Raw genomic sequence first — 25,393 nt, 5'->3', positions numbered from 1 at the left:
ATGTGTAAAACACTGGATTCAGTGCCATCAAGGAAGCAAAGAAATATATGATACATGATCTCTCTTCTGAAGGAGTTTATAATCAAGCTGGGCACATAAAGAGTTAGCAAATACAAGACTACCATTCAAAAAGGATGTCAAGAAGCAATCCATGATTAAGAAAAAAGGGGGAAACAAAACCAGTGATTCCAGGATCAGAAAAAGAGCTAAACTGAGCCTTAGAAGAGATAAGTTGGATATTAAAAAGTGAGAGAGGTTGAGAAGATTTCAGGCAGGGAAAATGGACTGAGAAGGGCAGAGATGAGAATTCAGGGTTTATGTAGAGGATTTGGGAGAAAATTAAGTTAGAAAAGTGGATTGAGGTCAGAAATTGAATGGCCATGAAGGCCTGATTAAGTTGTCCAGACTTTATTCTGTTAAAATAGTCATTTACTGAGCATTTACTATGTGATTTGTGGTTTATATGCATAGTGGGCATTTGTTGTATGTTGGATATTGGGTATCCATTCCCTCAGTCTCATAGCACTGATTTTCTTTTGAGAAGAATCCAGTGGGACTGTAACTAGACTGAAGTTTCAGTTTATCTCATCCTCAACATCATGATTAGACTAGTCTGGTTATGAGGCCCTTGTGTTTTCTGCTTCCTAGGTATTCAGAGCTACTTCAGTTCCTGCGTGTTTCCAGACCTGACTCACCAGCTTTCCACAGATTCTGTGATACCTTCTTATTTTCCAATGAATTAAACTTTGAATAAAATAGCCAGAGTTGATTTATGGTGCTTACAACTGAAAAGTCCTAATTGATATAGTTATATATTATTTTCCACATTCCACTGATAAAGAGACTGTGGATTAGTGATATTAAGCAACTTCTCAATGCCAGACAGCTAGCAAGTGGCAAATGTGGGTATGTTTGATTCTGGAATCTAATTTCTATAAAATTATTTACCAGAGACTGCATGGCATGACCAAGACTCAAACTCTAGTTTCTCTGACTTCGAAACTGGTATTTTTTTCCCCTACACCACTCTGCCTTTCAATGAGAATTCACTGTAGATTTTCAAGAAGGGTATGATATGATGAAAACGGCATTTTAGAAAGGTTAATTTCACAATAGAATATAGGCTGGAAGGGAAGCAAGAGAGCTTGAGGTAGGGAGATAGATGACGAGGATGAGGTAAATAATCCAGGTGGAAAATGACAGTGGTCTGAAATAGTGAAATGACAGTTAGAATGCAAGAGAGTATAGACGGGGAACAGTAACTAGAATACTTTATCAGTTGTCATAGCTATCTCTCTGAAATGTGCATCCCATTAATTTTTACTATTTTATAATAACTTCGGTTCAGTGATTTCAAATTTCAGTCCAGTAAGCATATGTCTTTTACTGAGTTAAACAGAATCTCTTAGTAAGCGTATTATAAATGTACATCATTTGCAGCTAAATTATATGTACATCATTTGCAGAAAAATGCAATTTGCCTAGTGATTTTATGATCAAGCAATATTTTATGGCTTTAAATTTCTTCAAATCATCACAAAACCACAGGAAAGAAAGGATATCACAAAATCCAAATAGTTATTTGTAAGAATTGGCCTAAGTTTTCCCCACAAAGCTAAAAATAAACTTCTCAGAAGAATGGTTAATCTACTCATGACCTTCATTTTCCAGGTAACCTGAACCTCTAGAAGCAAGAGTCATTTTCTCCATTAAAAAATGGCTGTACAAGTCAATAGGAAAAATGATATGAGTTTTGAAATAAGAGGAAAGGAAACAATTTGAATGAAAGAAATGTATACAGATCAGGCTATATAAGTGCTGCTCAAGCAAAAGATACTTCCTACTTTGCAAAAGCAATAATTGGGACAGTACTCAAGTTCTCCATATAAACCTTGCTTGACTAAACAACAACCCAAACTTTGCACAAACAGCGTTAATCATTGTTGCCTTAACTTTTTCCTTTTTAGTTACAAAAATAATATATGCTCATAATTTTAAAATTCAAAAAGTACTTCAGAATAGAAAATAAAAGTTTAAAGCTTTTTCTTCTACCTAATTACATCAGTTTGGTGTGTATATTTTCAGACATTTTTCTATGAGTATGAAAACACACACATGCACACTCCGTATATGTACCTTTTTATATGTATTTTTTACATAGATGAGATCATACTGCAGATATTGCTTTGCAACTTGGCTTTTTCATTGACACTCTACTGTGGGCATCTTTTGCACATATTGAGAACCAGTTCTTTTGTTCTGTTACCAAGGCAGATGTGTTCTCAAGCCCTAGTTTCTGGCATTTTCCCAATCATTTAAATGCTTTAATAACTGCTTTTTGTGTTAAGAAAAACTTGACTTCCCAAGGAAAAGTACATTTTAAATAATAAAGAAATTGGGGAATTTGTTTCTTAATATGCTACAAGAAAGGAAAATTCAATGTGACATGTAGATGCTTAATTCAAACAGCAAGGCTCTGGTAACAAACAAAATCTGGTTCTCAGAGTAGCCTTTTCAAAAAATTATTTTATTGTGATAAGAACTCTTAACATGAGATCTATCCTCTTAACAAATTTTAAGTGTACAATACATTATTGTTGACTATATGTACGATATTGTACAACAGATCTCTAGAGCTTATTCATCTTACTTAGCTGAAACTTAATTTGTGGCTATTTTTATGATATCCAGAGCACAATTTATTAAAAGGAGATGCCTTGATATTTTGATATATATTTTCCTTTAAATGCCGATTATTTGTAAAGAAATTTTCAGATAATTATTTTCTAGAAATCTTGTCTTATGAAAGAAAATACTAATGAAACAGAGGGTTAAGAAAAGAGACATTTTAATTTAATATTATAGATCCTTATTAAATTCCAGAATTTTTCTTCTAAAGACTCTGCATAGTCTCCTAGCTATTAATAAAGTATGTGAGGTGATCTTATTTAGAAGTTGGTTGCTAAAAACTAATTCTTTAAATACTGAAAATGTACTAAACTAATGTGATTTGCTGCATGGTAGGTATACACCAGTAAATTTGGCATATTTAGGAGATGGGACAATTGTTAAATAAAAGTAGGATGTAATTAAAAGCTAAAAATGTTTTTTACTTCAACAGCAAGTAAAAATACTCCTGCTCTCAGGAATCCAGTTCATTAGTTTAAGAAGTTGGTTTTTTAGTACTAAGTTTGTTCTTGTGCAGAGCAATACTCTGTGTGAGGATGGAGAGTTACATACAAGAAAATATCTCAGTCCCCGTCCTAGGGAAATTTAAAATATACTTGGGGAAAGAATGTGTGTTTGTAAAAGAAATGTGGCTATGTGGTTCTGTTATAATGTTTATCAAAAAGTATACAAAACTTTAATGTAGCTTCAGTAAATAAGCCCTGAAATAAATGAAGAGTTGAAGAACTACATCCCACTGGGCAAGCATTCCTGGAAAAGATAAGTTTAGTAAGGAAGTTAGAATTCACTGATAGAGCACTCACCATGTTCAAAGCATTTTACATGTATTATGTTATTTAAAGCTCACCATGGTTCTATGAGGAAGGTACTATTAGTACCCTCATTTCACAGACGAGGATACTGGGGCAAAGGGAGTTGAAAAATTTGCCCAAGGTCACCAGATACAGCTTATGCTTATATGCACAGATCTGATTCCAGACAGTGGAGTATCACCAAAACTTTGGGATTAGAACAGGGATAGGATAAGTATTTTCAGGAAGATTTTTCAAAACACTATGTATAGCATATATTAGAAGCTAAGGAGCAGCATGGAGAGCACTGTAAGCAGATTGGTCATGTAGTCTAATAATTCATGTAATTCTGTCTTTGTGCCATTTTTAACCTTTCTTCCAAAGAAGGCTAGACACATTCTCATGATGCCAGATAATGAAATTGTGTTAATTAGAGCATTTCGTTACCTCTAAACAAACAATGCTTAGTTAGTCTTTTAGACAGACAAACATTGGTTATAAAACAAGACAGACAAAACTGGTCAATATCATAATTTTGAAATTTTGGTTACAACTGTTTTAAAAGAGTCACTAAAACACAGTTATGAATCTGAAGAGTTTATGGTTGCATTTCTTGTTTCTTTCTCTGTATTAAATAGATTTTTTGATAACTAAAACAATGAGTTCATTAGCCATTCTGTTCATTTACTCTCTTGTAGTCAGTCATGATGTCATTTCCTCGCCTCTTCTCTTTCATTGATGAGTTACAGAAGAGTGAAGAGTTAGCTATCTTCACCTTGAAAGTATTAATACTAACTAGATTTGCTGAAGCATTAGTCTTTACTACATGATAAGCATGTAATTTAACTGAAAAGCCTGCCACAGTGGACAATAAACCAAGGATATTAGTTCTCACTTTAACAACAAAATGTGACTTTGGGTCACAAGGCAAATTTAACTTACCTTCTAAAAGTTGAAAGGTATGGTGCGCATATAAAACACAGCAACTCAAGCTGATTAAACTTATTAGCCTTGGCCCTGGATCATACTTACTTAACTGGGATAGGAATCCCTATGCGGCCCTGTGAATGGTATAATAACAGACAGCACTTATAGAACCTTTATGCGTATGAATAAATAATTTACACAGATTAGCCCCTTAATGCTTATGTAACAACCCAATAGGGCTATTCCTATCATCATCCTCTTTTTAAAAGAAAACTGAGAGTTGGAGATGTGTGACTTGTCTAGGGTTATACAGACAGTAAGCGGAAGGATTTAAATCCAGGCAGTCTGACCCCAGAGCCTGTGCTGTTGCCTGAAAACACAGGAAAATGGAGCGGATCATCCTGGGTGTCAGTTTTACTCAGGGACCAGGAATCTTATATAAAAACTATGTCAATAAATTATGGAACACAAGTCAAATATTGAAAGGAAACACAGATAAAATATAGATTTCAAGGGAGTTTCCTGCTTTCAATGGGTAGCTTCAGGTCATATCTTCAGGCTCCTTGAAGTACAGGTTCCTTTGCTGCTGGGGATACTAAATGGAAAAATTCCTAGGATATTTTTCATTTAACTGTGGATTGAATACATTGGCATTTACTTTAAGCTCTGACCTCCCAGTGTTTGGCTGTTAACCAAATGAAGTCATTAGGCATGTTGAATTTAATGAAAACCATCTTTTTCATTAAACTAGCTTGTTCTAGTATACCTTGTCAGTTCAAGCTAAGTCTCTTGTAAGTCAGAGGAACTTGAGTACTGATGCCCCTATAGGTGCTAATACCATGAGGACATAACTATTACCAGAGGAATGGAAAACTGGCCAGGGCTGTCACTTAACTCCAGTTCTAGTACCTCTGTCCAAGAGTTCACTCACTTCTGTTCATTAAAGATGGTATAGTAGAGTGGTTAAGAACTCAACTTCTGGAATCAAACCATCTGGTTTCACATCTGGGCTCTTTTGACTATAAACTGTGTGACCTTGGACAAGTTATTCACTTAGTCTCAGTATCCTCATTGAGGATATAATACTAAGGATGAGATGAAGATGTCATAAAAGGATAGTATAAGGATGATAATGAACCCCTCAATGGGTTCATTAAAATACTAAAAATAAAGCACTTAGTCCAGTGTCTGATACATGAAAGTGATAAATAAAGTTAGCTATTATTATTCAGTGACAACTATGTATACTTACTACACAGTGCTTATGCTTAGGGTAATCATCCATTATTAGAGGACCTGAACAATCTTTATTTACTCCTTAATTTGCCCCTAAACCAAAAACATTAACATTTGTGAAAATGACTTTTTGCATACATAATAATATATGTAAAAGTGTGTTAACTGCAGAATTGTTTGTAGTGACGAATACATGGAAAGTCCTAGAATGTCCATCTAATAAGGAAGGCCTCAGTTTTCCCAGTCTGTATAAGGAGATTGGACTAGATCATTTCTAAAATCCCTTCCACCTCCAACAAGGACAATATTTTCACCAGTTGTTAGTTAGGCTTGACACCAATACTCTAAGCAATAGAAACGAGACAGGAAAATCTAAGGTATTAGGTGGGTATTTAAAATTAAGTCACAGTGCACAGTACTCTACAGTTAACCAACACATAAAAAGTTAAAAAAAATGTTATTAATATCAAGAACAGAAATCATTATTTAACACATTGGGAGTTATTTTATTATATTTTAAGATGTATGTAATTAATTGTATGCAAATTTTATACTCTTAACCTTTATAATGGAATAAAAAAATAAAAAATAAAAGGTATCAAAAATAAACATGAGATATGAGTTTGAGGTTTAGATAATGAAGATGTATAATTTAGGACTATCAGGAAGTTTGAAAGCTCTCAAGAAAGAAAGGAGGCTGTGTGTGCTGTAAAACACTAAAACAATACTTGGTTTGAATTTTATTTAAAATTGTGTTGATTTTTTTTTCTTTGAAATAACAGGAGACATTCTGTAGGCAGACAATGCCAAGCAGGATGAGTGGCTATTTGACTTTAGAACTATCAGGACCTAATATTATTATTAATATCAAGGAGTTGCCAACATCCATGAAATTTCCACCCTCATGCATATTTGAGTTGGAAAATCTCTATTTGTAGAGTCCCATGCTGCTTCCAAAATAGAATTCACAGTATAGTCACAAAGAAATGCTATGAGTGGCTTGAGACTATATAATAAGAAAGGTTCCTTTACACATAATCTTGATCAATAATATTATGAAAAATAGTAAACAATGTTGAATTTGAGGTCTATGTGCCATTTTTAGCCCCATTTTATTTATTTATTTTAAATTAATTTTTAATTAATTAAATTTTAATTAATTTATTTTTGGCTGCATTGGGTCTTCACTGCTGTGTGCAGGCTTCCCCTAGTTGTGGCGAGCGGGGCCTACTCTTCGTTGTGGTGCACAGGCTCTTCATTGTGGTGGCTTCTCCTTGTTGTGGAGCACGGGCTCTAGGTGTTTGGGCTTCAGCAGTTGCTCAGTAGTTGCAGCACGCGGGCCATAGAGTGCATGGCTTCAGTAGTTGCGGCCCATGGATTCAGTTGTTGCAGAGCATGGGCTCTAGGGCGCGCGGGCCTCAGTAGTTGTGGCGCACGGGCTCAGTAGTTGTGGCTCATGGGCTCTAGGGCGCAGGCTCAGTAGTTGTGGCTCACGGGCTTAGATGCTCCACGGCATGTGGGATCTCCTCGGACCAGGGATCAAACCCGTGTCCCCTGAATTGGCAGGTGGATTCTTAACCACTGTGCTACCAGGAAAGTCCATAGCCCCATTTTAGAGAGGAAGAATAGAGGTAATAAAAGTGAGTTAGCTTGCTCAATATCTAATACAACTAGTAAGAGGAAAAATCAGGATTCAAGCCCAGCAATTCTGACTCCAGAACCTGTACTAAAATCACTTAGCTCGTAAAGTCTCACTAAGGAAATCAAATGCTGAAACTTGATTATTATTGAGATTCTATTCTTTTAAACTCTAAGAAAGGGTTTTTAAAATTATGTGTATGTTGTTTGATACAAAAATGACCATCACCTCTGAAGAGCTGTGGAATAGGTATTTGTTCCCACCAGCAGGAATATTTGCAATTCCGTAAGACTTACTTTTTCTCAGAGGACACACTTATCAAATTAATTAAATATATTTGGGTATTCTGGATGAAAAATGGCAGAAAATATCATTTGGGCTTGTTCTACATTGTCCAAATATAATACAAAATTTAGAAATTGTAGTCATACATACATGCATGGACATTGCTAGTCATACATAGTCATATGTATGGGTGGATTGTATAGCAATGGACATTGCTCACCATTCAAATCCTTTGAATTTTTCCTCCCTTTTTAGTCGAATGAAATAAAATGCTTCCAAACTTGCAATTAAAAAGGTTTGCTTTATTTGAGTTTTTATGTGCGAATTCTTCAAATGAGTACTGTGGGCAAAAGATTCTTGAGTGTCCTTGTAAAAGTGTTTCTCTGTGATGTGGATTTACATTTTTGAACAATGTATGCTATTTTTAAGTTGAAAACTAGCATTAGAACAAATATCCAAATTAGTAACTAATTTACCTTTTCTGCTATTGCATTAATTGTAACTGTTCTCTTAAATTCCATACAGTTAAGGTTATAATGCCAGAAATGTAATTCACAAATATTTCCTTTTAAAAATCAAATGTTATGGCGGAATATTCCATTTTTGTCAAAAAAGGTTATGCATGTTCATTGGTACAAAGTTTGATATGTTTATTAAGTCAAGTTTCTTAAAAATAAAAAAAATAAAATGTTATAGCTACATATCATATTCTATTCATTTGTGTGTACCCTTATTTTAGGAATGAGTACGGAATGATATAATTTTGATTTGAAAAACAGTAGTGTGAAATACTAACCAATTTTTATTACTATTCCTTTTTAAACCACAATTTATTAACAGCTTGAAAAAGCTCTCTATTTAATTTTACCAAAGAGGTCTCTCTTAACCAAGGTGAGAAAAACAGAGGCATTATTTGTGCTCCTGAATAATTCTAGCTACCATTCCTGTGGCTGGACTATAGACAGCTACACACTGGCAACTCCAGAAACTAGAAGAGCATTTGATGTTTCTTGTGTTGACTGGTTTTCTAGGTTATTACTGTTGTTATTTGCCTCTTTCTCTCAGATATTTGAGAGCAGAAATGAAAGACCAAGGATGAAGATCCACCTTCTGTAACTGTCTCCACTGCAATGAAATTCTGTTATCCTACAATTTGGTTCTATTTTCCTCTCAAATAGACCTAACAAATATTTACCAAATAGGTGATTAAAATCAGTACACAAGGGAACAGAATAGAGAGTACAACATACACCCACACATATATGGACAACAAATTTTTGATGAAGGTGCAAAAGTAGTTCAGATAAGAAGGAGTTTTTGTAACAAATGATGCTGGAACAGTTGGTTATGCATTTGCAAAAAAGAAAAAAAAAGAATTTCAATCCACATCTTCTACCACATACAAAAATAGATCAGATTGAAATATAAAACCTAAAAGTATAAAACTTTAAAAAAAGATAGAAGAATATCCTTGTGACCTTGGGCCAGGCAAAGATGATACCAAAAGCATGGGAACCTAGGGGCAGGACAGGAATAAAGACGCAGACGTAGAGAATGGACTTGAGGACACGGGGAGGGGGAAGGGTAAGCTGGGATGAAGTGAGAGAGTAGCATTGACATATATACACTACCAAATGTAAAATAGATAGCTAGTCGGAAGCAGCTGCATAGCACAGGGAGATCAGCTCAGTGTTGTGTGACCACCTAGAGGGGTGGGTTAGGGAGGGTGGGAGGGAGATGCAAGAGGGAGGGGATATGGGGATACATAAATACATTTAGCTGATTCACTTTGTTATACAGCAGAAAGTAACACAACATTATAAAGCAATTATACTCCGATAAAGATGTTAAAAAAAAAAGCATGGCTCATAAAATGAAAAAAAAAGATGATATATTGGACTTCATCAAAATTACAAGTTTTTGCTCTTTGAAAAACTGTGAAAGGCACTTTTTCAGTTTTTCCTTTTTTTTTTAAGAGGATGAAAAAAAATTCATGGATTGGGAGAAAATATTTGCAGAGCTTATACCTGATAAAGGACTTGTATCCAGAGTAGAAAATGAATTCTCAAAACTCAATAGTAAGACAACAACCTAATAGAAAAATGGGTTAAATATGAATAGATACTTCAACAAAGAAGATAAGTAGATGGTAAATCAGTACACAAAAAGATGTTCAACATCATTAGTCATTAGGGAAATGCAAAGTAAAACCACAGTGAGATACTCTTACATACCTATTAGAATGGTTAAATTTAAAAAGATTGGCCATACCAAGTGTTGGCACTCCTAGTGGGAATGCAAAATTGTACAATCACTTTGGAAAATAGCTAATTTCTTAAAAGTTAAACATATGCATACCATGTGATCCAGTCATTCCACATCTAGGTATTTTTCTAAAGGAAATGAAACTATATGTCCATACAAAGACTTATACACAAATGAACATAGCAGCTTTATTCATAATAGCCCAAAACTCAAAACACAAATGCCCATCAACAAATTGTGATATATCCAAGCAATGGGTAACTACTCAGTAACAAAATAGGAAAATGACTCCTTATGCACATAACAGTACGGAAAAATCTAAAAATAATTATGCTAAGTGAAAGAAGACAAGCAAAAAGAGGGATATATTGCATGATTCCGTTTATATAACATTCTAGAAAATGCAAGCCAATCTATAGAAACAGAGATGATCAGTGGTTGCCTAGGGATGAGGTAGGGCATGATGAAACTTTTGGAGGTGATGAAAATGTTCATTATATTGACTGTAGTGATGACTTCACAGGTGTATAGATTTATCAAAACTTAGCAAATTGTACACTTTATGTACGATTATATCTACTGCACAGTTGACCCTTGAACAACTCGGGGGTTAGGGGAACCCATCCTCTGCACAGTCGAAAATCTTGTGTATAACTTTATAGCCTGCCACAGTATCCACGGTTTTGCATTCAGAGATTTAAGTAACTGCAGCTTGTGTAGTACTGTAGTATTTACTGAAAAAATTTCGTGTATAAGTGGGTCCATGCACTTCAAACCTGTGTTGTTCAAGGGTCAACTGTACTTCAATAAAATTGTTTTAAAAAAGAATTAACTTGTTTATTCAGATAAAATCTGTCTAGATGAACCAAAAAAAAAAAGAACAACAAACAGTAAATTCAAAAATAAATGAATTTGCAATGCTTGGCTTCTTAAACATCTACAACAAAAGATAATGCTACAGCAGTTTTCATTGTGTATTATGTATGTGTGTTTGTGTGGCAGGGGTGGTGGGTGGGATTGTGTATATGTTCATAACAGGGAAGGTGTAAACAGATGTCCAAGAGCCATGTTCAGCTTGGAATATACCAATAGATTCTGTGTTAAGCATCATCTCACGTAGAACTATGAACATTTAACCCTCTAAAAAGAATATTATAAAATAATGGAACAGAGATCATATTACTATGCAAGTAATTTATAGATAGCCTTATGAAGAAAAATAGCATATTATACGCTAGCATGAATACTTATAAAAATAGAAAAAATATGGTATTATACATAAATTATATGAATATAAAATTTATTTTCTTTTAGGGACCTGCCATTATAAAATTAAGTTAACTAATAGACCAAAAAAGTTACAAAAATAAAAGTGTGTTATGAGATACCTAAAGTATCACATACACATCAAAAGTAGACCATTGTTAGAAAAAGGCACCTAAAATCTATGGCTTGGGACAACAGACTTCCAATCGAAAATCAGAATAGCTCATTAATATATTATCTTTGTATGAGGTTTTTTTACAAGCTTTTTTTCTCTTTTTATTCTCCTTGTTCCATTCCAAACTTTTCTGTATCGGTGTGAATGATTAAGTATTAATTCTTGAAAAGCATCTAAACAAGCCTCTAAGTAGATAATTTTAGAATGAAAGTTGTAGTTGAGCCACATTTGTCCAATATCATAAATCAGAAGAGAGGTATTTTCTAAAAGAGTCACAGTTGTCTTAAATCAAGGTCAAAATTATTTTACCCTTAGGATTTCACCACTGATTAGTTTCTTTCTCAATTCAGTAGAAAAACAAGCAAAGGATATGAATAAGCAATTCCCAAGTGGACAATAAACATATGAAAAGACATTCAATCTTAATACTAATCTAAGAAATAGAAATGCATAATAATAAGAAATTAATTTGGAGATGTTTATTAAAATGTGAATAGTGATTATCTCAGCGTATTTTGAGTTATTTTAAATTTCTTATTTGGATTTCAATGTACTGACTTTTTTAACCTATATTATTTTCAGCAAAGATAAAGTTATTAAAAAACTGCTTCAGTTATTTGCAGATAAATTATGGACAATGCATCAGAAATCAGAACTCAGAAACAGAACCAAACAATTTAGTTAATACAGTAAAGGTGGTATTTCAAATAAGTGTGAGACAGAAACATTATCAAATAAGTGGTACTAAGAAAATTAACTAGCTAATAAAAATACATTAAAAAAGTCTGAATCCCTAACTCATTGCTAACTCCAAAATACTAATTCTTGTTGGTACAAAGTTTAACATGTATATGAAACCATTAAGGTACTATAAAATATAAGTGCATTCATTACCAAAATACGTCCATCATTTTAAAGGAAAATAATAATCTGTAGAACAATATTTACAGCATAACTTCATTGATTTAAATCATTGTTTCCATAGTATATGTTTTAATTAAAATTATAAAATGAAAGGATATGCACCCAGTAAGTTATATTCAGCATTATATCATCATCCTCTACCACATGTGCCTGGCACATGGCAGGCACAAAAATATATTAGTTGAATGACTAAATAAATGAACTCATGCATTGTTGGTGGGACTGTAAATTGTGATAATTTTTCTGGAGAGAAGTTTGGCAATATGTATCAAAGAGTAAAATGAGCATGCAACTTATTCCAGCACTCCCATTTCTAGGAATTCATCATATGACTAATTTTTACAAGTGCATACAGTAGGTATACAGGGGTAACTTTTTTATAACAGGAGAAAATATGAATGTTAGTGGAGAGATGGTTTGGGAAGTAGCTGCCCTACAATAGGAATCTGGTTAAATAAATTAAGGCAAATATTTCCATGGAATATGCATCTATTTTAAAATAAGATGTTGATCATTTACTATAAAAGTATAGTCACAATTAATTGATAAATGAGCAGATTACAGGACATAATATGATGTCACATAGATAAAACAGTATATATAAACAGGCAGGTGTGAATATGTACAAAGAAAATTCTGGAAGGAAATGCATCAAAATGCTAACAATGGTTATCAAATGATTAAGATTGTGTTTTTATTATCATTGGAATTTTCTATACTGCATTTTTCCTTACAATGCTTACATACTTTGACAACCAGGAATAAACAATAAAAGTAAATTCATTTACAAAATAGAAAATGAAAGAGTTTCCTAACTTTTAAAAAATATGACTAAATGACTAAGCACAAATCCTATAATAAAAAGGTAACATAAGGGTTAATCTAACTTTAATATTTTCCTCACTTGAAATGAATAATTCATCATATTTTATATTTTAATTTGCTACTTGTATTCTATGAGCAGGTTTAGAAAGTGAATGTGATTAATTAGGTTATTTTCTACATTGCATTCCAAATCACCTCTGTGGATTTTTCCGCTTCCATAGAACTACTAAGATATCTTCCAATTAAGTATTTAAAAGACTATATCTTGTGAATTTTTATTCAAATACAGATAGGTAATTCTTGTCATTCATAAAAATGGGCTAAATATGTTCCTTACCTTTTAATGAAAAGTAAACACTGGTCTTTTTGGTTGTACCAAGGGAGTTGTTCTGTTGCAGAAAAGAATCCTGTAAATAAAAATAACAGATACCTGTTTTTAAACTTCATTTTGCAAAAGTTTATTCATATATTACTGGACTTGTAAATCATACTTTAGTATGGCTAGAATTTTACAGTGTTAGAAGGAAACTGGTGGAAGATGACAATGTAAAGAACACCCTGACAGAGGATGCAGTTTCATCAGCACAGATTCCCCCTCCCGTCCTGCTATTCGTGGAATTGAAAACTGCTGCACGAAAGTATAGAACAAACCGTCTGCTTTTAAATAACACTACTTAACATTTGAATGCCCTTTTATTTTATCTATAAGGTTGTTACAATCATTGAGAAGGACTACGTGGCAAATCAGCAGCAAGGATGGGGTCTATTATATGCCAGCTTAAAAAGAGAAATATAGTAAAAATGGTGTAACTGACTCACGGCAACATGGGTTCGCAAACCTTGTAGATGGATATAAACCAGGCTTGCCAAACATCACAGACAGCACTTATTAAAACTGCTACGTGGAATGCAATATGCCTGCTTTCTAGCCCCTCCCCCCTTCGCCAATAAACGACTCTCCCTTTTTCCCCCAGTGTAAAAATACATGCTCATAGAACAATTAGATAAAAGAAAAAGAATTTTAAAAATCATCCATAATCACACTACCCAATGATGCCATTTGGAGCATTTTCACCCAATTTTTTTAAAACAGAGTTTTGTTACGAGGCCCCTGACAAACCAAGCGGGAATTAAGGATGAGCGGATGGGAGAAGGATATTCCTCTTCCCTTTTTAGGAATCATGACTAGTATTTTTACCTCATATCTAAGCTTTTTTTTTTTTTTGTAATTATAAAACTATAAAGATAGAATTTTGAGGGGGAAAAAACGTCTTCCAGGGGTGTCTGCCTCAGCAACCAAGGAGCGTCTGGGAAGGAGGGCGGAGCCTGGAGGGGGCGGTGCATTTGGTCACTCATTGGGCTGAAGGATTGTCAATCAAGATTGCCCAGCAAATGAGGTGCGAGCTGAGGGCACACTGGGAACTAAATGAACTGGATGACTGCGAGGCGAGGGGGCTCGAGATGTAAGCAGTGAAGAGATTTCGGGGTCTTGCACTGCGCCATTCGGCTGCGGCACGCCTCAGTCCGCCGCAGCTGCAGCTGGGAGAGGCCTTGCCTTCGCCGCTCTCGCCCAGGTCTCCGCTGCCGCTGCCACCTCCGTTGCGATCTCCTCGGCCCAGCCGCGCCCCGCCCCGCGCTCCTGCTGCCTTCACCGCTGCCAACTCCTCAGCCCGAGCCTCCGCTGCCGCCACCCAAGCATCCGTGAGTCATTTTCTGCCCATCTGTGGGCGCGCGGTAGTCACCACCCTAAGAGGTGTGCAGGCTTGCAAAATGGCAGAAGCGGATCCTAACAGGGTCTTGGAACCTGCCGCCCAGGGGGTGGATGAAGAGATGGTGGCTAGCTCGTCTAGCGATTCTGGGGAAGAATCTGACAGCAGCAGCTCTAGCAGCAGCACTAGTTGCAGCAGCAGCAGCAGTAGTAGTGGCAGCAGCAGCAGCAGCAGTAGCTGCAGCCGCTTCTATAGAAAGAAGAGGGTACCTGGGCCTTCCAGAAGTGCGCGGCGGGCTCCGTCGGGTAGAAGTTTCGTGGATCAGCTGCCTCGGGCAGTTAGAAATCGTGTGCAGGCGCTCAGAAATATTCAAGATGAATGTGACAAGGTAGACGCCCTGTTCTTAAAGGCAATTCACGATCTCGAACGAAAATATGCCGAACTCAATAGGCCTCTGTACGATCGGCGATTTCGAATCATCAATGCAGAATATGAGCCTACGGAAGAAGAATGTGAATGGAATTCGGAGGATGAGGTGTTCAGCAGTGATGAGGAGGTGCAGGAAGAAGGCCCTAGTGAGATGCCTGCCTTAGAGGGTGAGGAAGAAGAGGTTGCCCCGAAAGCAAAACCTGAGGTCAAGGCTGAAGAAAATGCAGCTCCGAAAGAAAATCCCGAGGCAAAGGCTGAAGAAAAAGCAGAGTCTAAAGATGCTCTGGAGGCCAAGACTGAAGCAAAAGAAGATCCGAAAGAATCCCCCCAGGCAAAAGCAGAAGGTAAAGAGCAGCCTAAAGTAACAGAGGCTAAGGCAAGGGCTCCAGGAAAAGAGGCTCCTAAAAGAGTTCCTGAGGTCAGGCCTAAAGAAAGAGCTCTTAAAAGAGCTCGCAAGGGAAAGCCTAAAAGAGAAGATCCTAAAGGCATTCCCGACTATTGGCTGACTGTCTTAAAGAATGTTGACAAGCTGGGGCCCATGATTCAGAAGTATGATGAGCCCATTCTGAAGTTCCTGTCCGATGTCAGCCTGAAGTTCTCAAAACCTGGCCGGCCTATAAGTTACACATTTGAATTTTGCTTTCTACCCAATCCATACTTCAAAAATGAGGTGCTGACCAAGACATATATAATAAAGTCAAAGCCAGATCACAATGATCCCTTCTTCTCTTGGGGCTGGGAAATCCAAGATTGCAAAGGCTGTAAGATAGATTGGAGAAGAGCAAAGGATGTTACAGTGACAACCACCCGGAGTCGCACAACTGCTACTGGAGAAGTTGAAACCCAGCCAAGAGTGGTTCCTAATGCATCATTCTTCAATTTCTTTAGCCCTCCTGAGATTCCTACAATTGGAAAGCTTGAACCACGAGAAGATGCTATCCTTGATGAGGACTTTGAAATTGGTCAAATTTTGCATGATAATGTCATCCTGAAATCAATCTATTACTATACAGGAGAAGTCAACGGTACCTATCATGTTGGTAAAGATTATGGAAACAGGAAATATCGAAAATAAAAAAGAGGCTGCATGAAAGAATTTTCAAGAATCTCAAATTTCAAGCAGAAGTGAAGTAGGTTTATATAGTCTTGGAAAAAAAAAAAAAAAACCAACCTGCCCTGTAACCTCAGCACTAGTATTCCTCACAGTCTTGAGTTTTCGTACTTTCTTGGTAGCCTAAAATATTGTCTTAAAGTGTCTAAGTATCAGTTTATTCTATCTAGCCTGTTGTAGTGTAATATTCTTCAAAATATGTAAACTGTTGTCAATTATCTAAAGCATGTTAGTTTGGTGCTACAAAGTTTTGATTTTTGTGAAGTCCTTTTGTCATGTTCCTATTAGAATGTAGCTGTGAAAACTGTCAGAATTGTTAACTGAGACAAATATTTGCTTGAAAAAAAAAAGTTCCTGAAGCATCAATGCAAATATTTTTTTTTCTTTTTCCAGCCCAGAAGACTAAGGGTTTAAATCTGCTTGTACTAGCTGTGCCTTCATTACTTTGCTATAGAAATACAATATTATACTAACTAGAACAGTGCATTGTGAAATTTGACCGCTTGAAAAAAATTAGCATACATTTAATAATGTCCATCAAGACCATATATGATATGACTGTGAACTTGTTAATGTGCCATAGTGGTTTATAAATTTAAGCATAATGAAGTTATTGTTTACCACTGAGGTGTTAATATAACATAGTATTTAAAAAAAGTTTGCTCATCTTATCCTGTGTAACTGTAAACTAAAGGTACTAACCACATTTTCTTTGTAATATGTTCTACTTTGCCTTTCACTGGAAATGATCACTTTACATCATTGGTATTTTTTTCATGTTCTTCTATTACAACCTAAAATAAATAAATGTCAAAGTGTATCGTGCTATAAAAATCTACCATTTTTGCCTCATTATAAAAAGTGTGGTGCTTATTATAGAAAAAGCAGAGAATCCTTAGGAAAAGGGACATTTAAAAATATATAATTATCAATATAATTAACATTCTGATGCATTTCACAGATCTTAGCTCTTTTTTTGGTGGATACACATTCCAGTGATTGGAGAGAAATGGGACTGGGGAGAAGGACTAAGATAGGGGAGAGAGGAAGAGAAGGGGAGGAAGGAATGGGGAGGAAGGTTGAAGTAGAGAAAGTGGGGAGGGAAAAGGGAGAGGGAGGGTACCAGAGTGAGGAGGGGGGTGGAAGGAGAAGAGGGTGGGAGGGAGGAGGAAAGGAAAGGAGGGGAGAGAAGGAAGGGAGAGGGGAGGAGGGAAGGGAGGAGGGAGGGGAGTGGAAAGGATGGGAGGAGGTAGGGATGGAGAAGAGGGGAGATAGGCAGGAGTGCCTCACCCAGAAAGGACATCCATATAAGTTGTTGTCTTCACTTCCAGGAGTAGGATGGGTAAATGACCCAGGCCCACCTTCTACCGTGACTTGGGAAGAGGTCTCATTCCCATGTGTGGTTTATTTTTCCTTATAGGTGACATTATGCTTTCACCAATTCTGCACCATGTGGTTGGTTACAGAATAATTTGATCCTGAGATTTTGGTTTGAATTTATTGTGAGGAGGAAGCCCCTTAAACTCAGTTTACCAAAGAGCTTTGTACTGGGCACAAAGTCACAAGCACAACAAATAATATCTTATTTCACATCTGCCATTTCCCCAACTGCATATACTTTCCTCCAAGACCTTACAGGAAAGAGCTGTGGCAAGAGGAAGACAGGATTTGGGAATTTCTGGGTCTCTAGGTATAAAATTACCTACTAGTCTTCCCAGATCCCACCATATATATAGTTTAGTATCTTGCATTTAACCCTGCTTAACAATAGTCCCCCCCCATGTCTATAAATGTAAAAATATTCCAACCTATGAGATAGATATTTAACCAAACATGCATGTTTGGATATTTAGGTTACAATTTATACAAAATCAGGAAGTAAATTATTGCTTTTAGCAATAGCAGTGATACTCTGAGAGTGACTTTTGTAGTTCTGAGATTTTTGCAACCATCAAGGAGGGGTGTGGCAGCAGATTTACTTATAAGCCTGTGCCGAATCGAAGACTATAATAAATAACATGTACCTGTCTCACTGCTGCAGAGGTTCTCAAATGGGATATATACTGTGCTTGCCAGACATCACAGACAGTAGAGCCCTTAAAACTTCTACATGGAATGCAACATCCTTATTGCATCTTAGAACATTTACCGAGGTAGTTAGCCCCTTCCTGCTCTGTATTTTCCAGTGTTAAAGGAACGCATGTCATTATAGAATATTTGCAAAATAGAAGGAGAAGTGCAGATAATAACAATTATTCAGAAGCATACTACAGGAAGATATGCCCTGTATGTATAATAGATTGGTTTATTTTCTCCCAGTCCATCACTTTGATTAGGTTTTATCACAAGTTCTTGTCTCAAATCAAGTTGGGTGGGTGTAAGAAGCTAATTCGAAAGACAACTTATTTTTTTAACATCTTTATTGGAGTATAATTGCTTTACAATTGTGAGTTAGTTTCTGCTGTATAACAAAGTGAATCAGCTATACATACACATATATCCCCGTATCTCCTCCCTCTTGCGTCTCCCTCCCACCCTCCGTATCCCACCCCTCTAGGTGGTCACAAAGCACCGAGCTGATCTCCCTGTGCTATGCAGCTGCTTCCCACTAGCTATCTATTTTACATTTGGTAGTGTGTATATGTCAATGCCACTCTCTCACTTCGTCCCAGTTTACCCTTCCCCCTCCCTGTATTGGTATCTTTGCCTTTTCAGGTTAAGTCTGGAGGGGGTGGGGGTGGGGAACGGGCAGGTGTCATGTATTTTTGAATCAGTAAAAGCTAGGATTCCGGAAATGCAAACGGTGGGTGGTGGGTGATTCAGCCACCTAGGCGAAGTCAAAGGTGAAAAGAGCCGGGAAACCCGATGGGCTTGCACGTTCGTTGGGCTGCAGGTTTGTCCATCACACTCGCTCAGCCAATGAATGATGCCAGAAAGAAGAGCTGGGTGGGAACGAAGCTCCTCGGTTGGGTGCGTGGGCGTGAGAAGAGTTTTACGGCGTCTTCCTCGGTGCCTTCTTATCGGCGAGCTATTTCCTTCGGCTGTGATTCAAGGCTGAGGTCAGCCGTTCCCTTCTCTGACCCGAGCCCGACCGAAGAGGTCGTCACCTCCTCCGCGCTGCAGTCGTCCCCGCCTTCTCCTTTGTGAGTTTTTGCCATCCTGAATTGGGCACTGAGCGTCCAGGGTCTTCACTCTAAAAGTTTGTTCTTTTCCTGTAAGGTGGCAAACTCAGATAAGAAGGGGGTTTCCTAAGCAGCAGCAGAGACTGCTGAAGAGGTCAGGAAAGAAACGAGCTAAGTGAAGAAAGGGACCACACGGATAGTCAAATGATGCCAATGCCCCCATTCTGACGGGGTCTAACGATACAGGTGTCCTTGCCCTCAAAAGGCTTCAGGGGTCAAGTGATAAGATAGAAGCTGAATTTGAAAAGGAATTAAACGCTCTTGTAAAAAGGATAAATCCTCACTTGATTAGATGTTCGTGCCCACCAGCGTAAGGATTAGGACAACCTGCAGTATAATAACTTCAACACACTTATGCATTACTTCAAATTTTATGTTTTGTGTTTTTTGTGGAGTATATCTTTTAAATTTAAAAATGAAATATTTAAGTATTAAAACACATGGCATTTAGAAAAATACTTCTTTTGAAGAGATCTGGAACACAACACATTCTCTAAAGCCTCTGTGTAGTTTAGCCCTTATGATGTCCTTTTATCATATAGCTTTTAGAGAGTAACTGGTAAAATTATCAGAACTCTTCACTGAAGCTAATATTTACTTGGGAAAAATTACTTTAAAGAACCAATTCACGTGTGCGTTTTGCCTCACCTCAGAGGTAGGAAGGGTTTAAACCAACCTGGACCAGGTGTACCTTATTGCTGTGCTATAAATTATTTATTATGTTATGGTACATTACAAAATTTTTATCATTTTCATAAAGTAGCATAGAGTTAAGAATTTTTAATAACACATTCATATCAAGTCTCCCAGATTACTTATGTTTTTGAATTTTGCGTGACAGAGGGATTTATAAAAACATAATGGAGCTGTTATTTCCTTCTGTGTTGCTAATAGACATTAGTGTTTGCAAGTGGTTTTCTCATCTTTTACTCATAAGTTATGTAAACTAAGGGGATTAAGTATATTTTCTTTGCAGTATGCGTCACTGAAAGTTATCACTTTATTATTATTTTATTACATCTTTTGATTATAAAATGTTCATTATAGAAAATTTGGAAAATATACTGAAAAGTATAAAAATTATTTTAAACAATTCTACCTTCAAAGATAACCACATTTCATATGAAAAGAAAATATCTATATCTATCTTTATTAACATAACTACTATTCTGTTCCTTTCACTTTTCACTTAATATATTTTGGAACCCTTTCTGTATCAGTGCATGTAAACTTCATTCTGTTTAACATAATGTACCATAATGTATTTCATCAGTTTCTTATGGGCATTTAGGTTAGGAGCATCTTTTTCTAACTGATTGGTAATTGTAAGCACTGTCTATAAATTAAGGGAAAATGTTGCGTATAGTGAAATATTTTACCTTTGGATTTTGTTCAGTTGTTTTTTTCTTTTTTTCCTGCAGAAGTGTTTTAATGTTAATAAAGTCACATTTATCTTTTTTTCCCCCATTACAGATATTGGGTATTTAGTTTAGAAAGACCTTTCCACACCAAGATCTTTTTTTTTTTTTTTTTGTAATTGCTCATATTTTCTTAGAGTACTCTTATAGTTTCATTTAAAGTTTTAATCTTTCTGGAATAAGTTTTATGTAAGGATTGAGGTAGCTATACCACTTTTTTTTCTCTCAATACAGCTAATCAATTGTTTTGACACCATTTATTGAATATTGAATATCCAATGTAATTAATTGCTGCCTTCGTTATATAATCCATTCCCTATGTGTTTGGGCCTATTTCTGGACTGTTCTGTTCAGAAGTGTTATTCTTGTGCCAGTATAAATCTTCTAAAACAGAAATTTCTCATATATATTTTATTATCTGATAAGAAAAGTTCCTTATAAAACTTGTTTTTAAGATTTTTTGGGGGGGATATTTTCACCTATTCATTTTCCCAGATGAACTGCAGTATTGCTTTTTTTCAGTCTCCCTCCCTAAAGCCTATGGATATTTTGATTAGGGTTTGTTTGATTTTATAGATTCATTTACAGAGAATCAGGAATTTCATATTATTCAGTCTTCTTATCCAAGGACAAGCTGTGTCTTTCCACTTAATCAAGTATTTTTAATATTTTTCAGTAGAATTGTAAAGTTTACCTATTAAAATATAAAATAGGCTTTTTAAAAATGTTCAGAACCTGTTCTTCAGTTTCTTCTTCCTTTGTCTACCTTTTGCTTATGCTGTTCTGCTGCTTATTTTTAAATTATCTGTGCTTAGGCGTTGTCCCTTTTTTTCCAGCTTTGAATGGGAGCAACTGTTTGCTGAAGTGTGATTTGTGAAGAGGTAGGAGGAAATGAGCTTGAGCATCTCAGAAGCTTCAGTTCAGGTTTGTCTCATATCATTGTTTCCGAATTGCTATATTTTCTGCTGGAGGCCATTTTGGTCTTCAGTTTATGCTATTCTCTCCTTTCTCAGCCCTCACCAGCACCAGCTTTCGAATGAGCAGGTCAGCATGACTCAGTGAAATGCCTTGAGTTAGAGGTGTTCTGTGGCAATCTTGTAGTTAATTTCTGCTCAATGGACTGGCCAGCATCTGTAGAGTTACTTGTTGCTTGTCTCTCTCCTCATATTGAAGCAGTTTCTAAAGGTTCTCAGAAAATGAAGATGATGTGCTGGTATAATTTCTCCTTAACTCCAGCTCGCCTTTTGTTCTGTGTTATGGAGCTGTTTCCCTAAGGGGTCATTTCTTGCTGCTTTCGATGTCTGCCACGGTCCTAAGTCAGATGTTCAGAGCTTGAACACTTAAGGGAACAGCAAGCATTAGCTCAGAGTCCTGCTTTTTTTTGTTGTTGTTCAAATTTCATTGTAAGTGGAAGAAATTCTTTCCAATGTGTGGCTTGGGATTGTGGCTATTTCTTTGACTTGAAGATTATTTCTGCCTTTAATTTTTATTCTGATAATTCTGGTACATGGGCAGGATTGAAAACCACAGAGCAATGTAGAGAGGAATCTCCAAGAGGGGAGGGAGTATGTTGTGTGCTCTGAATGTATTGACCTCAGAAAAACTCTTTCTGCAGCACAGCTATTAACAATTCTCCTAATTTATAGTGTTCCTGAAATACCAGTTTGGTGAATTTGGCCTTGGTCAAATAGGGAAATTAGCCTGGCTTTGTCTATTGGTAAAAACATCCTTAATCAACACGTAAAAAATTTTTATTTTGAGATAAAGTTGCAAAAATAGTACAGAAAGTTGCAAAAATAGTACAGAAAGGTCCTGTGTACCCTCCATCCAGCTGCCCCTAATGGTAACACCTTACATGACTATAGTACAATATCCAAGCCAGGAAATTAACATTGGTATAATCTACAGACATCATTCAGATTTTGCTAGATTTTACATGCATTCCTGTGTGTGTGTGTGTGTGTGTGTATGTAGTTCTATGTCGTTTTATCACGTATATAGATTCATGGAACTACCACTAAAATCAAGATTCAAAACTGTTTCTTCTGTCCCTAAATTCTGGCAACTGTTAATTTGTTCTCAAACTTGAAATGAAAAAATTATACAGATTGCTATATAAATGGATTTATATAGCATGTAACCTTTTGAGAATGACCTGTTTTCACTCAGCAAAATAACCTTAATGATCCATCCAAGTTGTACCTGTATCAGTAGGTTGTTCTTTTTATTGCCGAGTAGTATTCCAGTGTATTAGTCACTGATCTATGACTCTTCTATAGAAGAGTAAAAACAGGTGGAAAGGAAACAGGACTGCCAGTGGCCAGAATCTCCCATAGGGACAGAAGAAGGAATTACAAGGTCCTTCTTCCTAAAATCTGAAAGTGAAATAGTATCAATAGAAAATGCTTTTGCAATGCTTACTATGCACTAGGACTATACAAATTATTATTCATGTAATCCTTATTACCGTATTATTAATTAGGTACAATTATTATCTCTATTTAACAAATGGTGAGACTGAGGTACAGAGAGGTTAAGTAACTTGTCCAAGCTCACACAACCAGTAAGTGACAAAGCCAGGCTTTAAAGTTGGCAATCTGGCTCTAGTCCATGTGCTTAACTGCTCTATTATTCCACCTCTCTACCATGCCATACCACCTAGAGAAGCACTGTCTTTGTCCATACTCAAGACTAGATAGGGCCCAAGAGAAGCAGCAGAGAAGAAATAAGTACAACCTGGAAGAAAAGCGGATGCCTATCTATAGAGGAAAACTAAGAATCTCCACTTACCTAGCAGTGGTGCCCCCGAATCCACTTTGTAGCTCATGTCTGAGAAACCTTATCAAACTTTATAGCTTACTGAGACCACTGGGTAAGGTTGAGCCCCTAGGTCATATCCATCATACACAGAAGTATCATGAGAACTGGCTTAGTAAATTTCTATTTCAATTAAATATAGGGTGATCCATTACTATTAAAGATTTCTTTTACCTTTCCAACTTCTTATATTTTTATCATTCCCTGTTTTCCTGTAGTTAGCAGCAATAAAGAGCCTTTAAATCAATAGGTGTAACAAGGGAAAAGAAGATGAAAAAGTGGTTTACTCCTAAGCATCCTTGAGCAGAACCCAGAGGAACATTTACAGGAATTGGGCAATATAGAGGATGAAAGCATGGATTTGAAGTCTAATAGTCTTGGTATTGACTCCCACTTCTGTCACTTATTGGCAGTGTGACCTTATGCATGTTGCTTTGCCCCTCTAATCCTCATTTTTCCTATCTCTAAAATGGGGCTGTTACCTGGCTACTTGATAGAATTATTGTAAGGCTTAAATGATATATTATTTATCAAGCACTTAGCAGAGTGTTTGGCATGCAATGATAATTCAAATAATAATTTATTGCTATAATTAGGATAACTGAGTTTTACTTGGTAATTCCAGGTAAAGTATCATGATACTAAAGATGTTGAAGTTGGTATTAACTCATCCAGGTTTGTCTGTCTTCAAGAAAGAAAATCCTCTTTCCTTCATGGATTTCATGTAACTGCTCCTGTTCTTTCTTGGATTTTCCCTCCCTAAATCAATAGCTCTGAACTGATTCCTGGTAAACACCTACCTGCCAGCATCCTCCCTATATCTTCAGTCTTTGAAGGTCAATTTGAATTTTTATCCATCCCTTCAAGGAGTCAGTACTCTACCAGTTTGTTGCCTGACCAAAAGTCTATGACATAAACTCTTTTCTTTAGTAATGTTGAATACAACTGGACCATTTCCAGACCCCAGACATACATAGTTTGTAAGATAGTGATTTACAAACTATTTCCAGTGTGGAATGCTTTCCTCACAACCTCCTCTAGTTTTGGCCAGGGTATTAACTGGGGACATACAAGTCAGATCAGTGGGGGGTTTTTTGCCATGGTTTTTAAAAATGTTCTTTTGGTCAGGAAATTCATTTATAAGAATTGCTTGCAGAAGTTTAAGAGAACACAAGAGGTGAAAGGCAATGAATGGCATAGCAGATGGCATCTACTTAAAACATTTGCACTGCACCCCATAGGAAATGAAATTTGAGGAAAGTGAAAATCTTTCTTGTAATATTTACCTTAAACTGTCACCACTGTTTACAACTTCAGGTAAAATATCCCAATGTTAGAGCTGCTGAAATTGGTATTAACTCGCACCAGCTTGTCTTGCTTTAAGGGAAAATGTCCCTTTAAATACAATAAAAATAAGGATTATGGGAATAAGATGCATTACTTACAATTATTTAGGTGTAATTCAAGTTTTAACAGAGTTTGTCAGTCTCTGGATTGAAAGACAAGTAAAATATAATGCACCAGAACAAATATATAACTTAAAATTTTTTCATTATTTTCATTTTATTTGGGTAGGTTCAGGGTGCTAGGAAAACATTTTAACAAGTGTAATATACTTTTAAATATTGGAAAAGTTGGATTTTCACAACATAATTACTGTGTCAGCAGGTTGCCAATTAATTGTTGGAAATTCTTTTGCACGAAGA

General features: G+C 36.2%; 2 protein-coding genes across 5 annotated transcripts in view; one reads left to right on the top strand and one right to left on the bottom strand.

Moving 5' to 3' along the window:
- The window catches only part of FAM133A (family with sequence similarity 133 member A), an 89,773-nt gene extending 74,675 nt beyond the window's left edge, over positions 1 to 15,098 (bottom strand). The window contains exons 1-2 of one of the 3 annotated variants that reach the window (XM_082447459.1): positions 15,000 to 15,098; positions 13,359 to 13,428 (exon numbers count right to left, since the gene is read on the bottom strand). The gene's annotated coding sequence lies outside the window, so the exon portion shown is untranslated. Of the gene's footprint in view, positions 1 to 13,358; positions 13,429 to 13,512; positions 14,327 to 14,999 lie in introns of those variants that run through there. The other 2 variants (XM_082447460.1, XM_082447461.1) reach the window with 2 other exon arrangements.
- The window catches only part of NAP1L3 (nucleosome assembly protein 1 like 3), a 116,501-nt gene continuing 105,568 nt past the window's right edge, over positions 14,461 to 25,393 (top strand). For both annotated transcript variants that reach the window (XM_082447419.1, XM_082447418.1), the window contains exons 1-2: positions 14,461 to 19,413; positions 21,707 to 21,794. In XM_082447419.1, coding sequence (XP_082303545.1) covers positions 14,792 to 16,234 — 1,443 coding nt within the window. In that variant the 5' untranslated portion in view covers positions 14,461 to 14,791 and the 3' untranslated portion in view covers positions 16,235 to 19,413; positions 21,707 to 21,794. The remainder of the gene's footprint in view (positions 19,414 to 21,706; positions 21,795 to 25,393) is intronic.

This window comes from Balaenoptera physalus (genome assembly GCF_965194825.1).
Source record: "Balaenoptera physalus genome assembly, chromosome: X".
In the NCBI taxonomy this organism is placed as follows: Eukaryota; Metazoa; Chordata; class Mammalia; order Artiodactyla; family Balaenopteridae; genus Balaenoptera; species Balaenoptera physalus.
The sequence above is the reverse complement of the archived record's forward strand: the minus strand, read 5'-3'. Positions and strand labels throughout refer to the sequence as shown.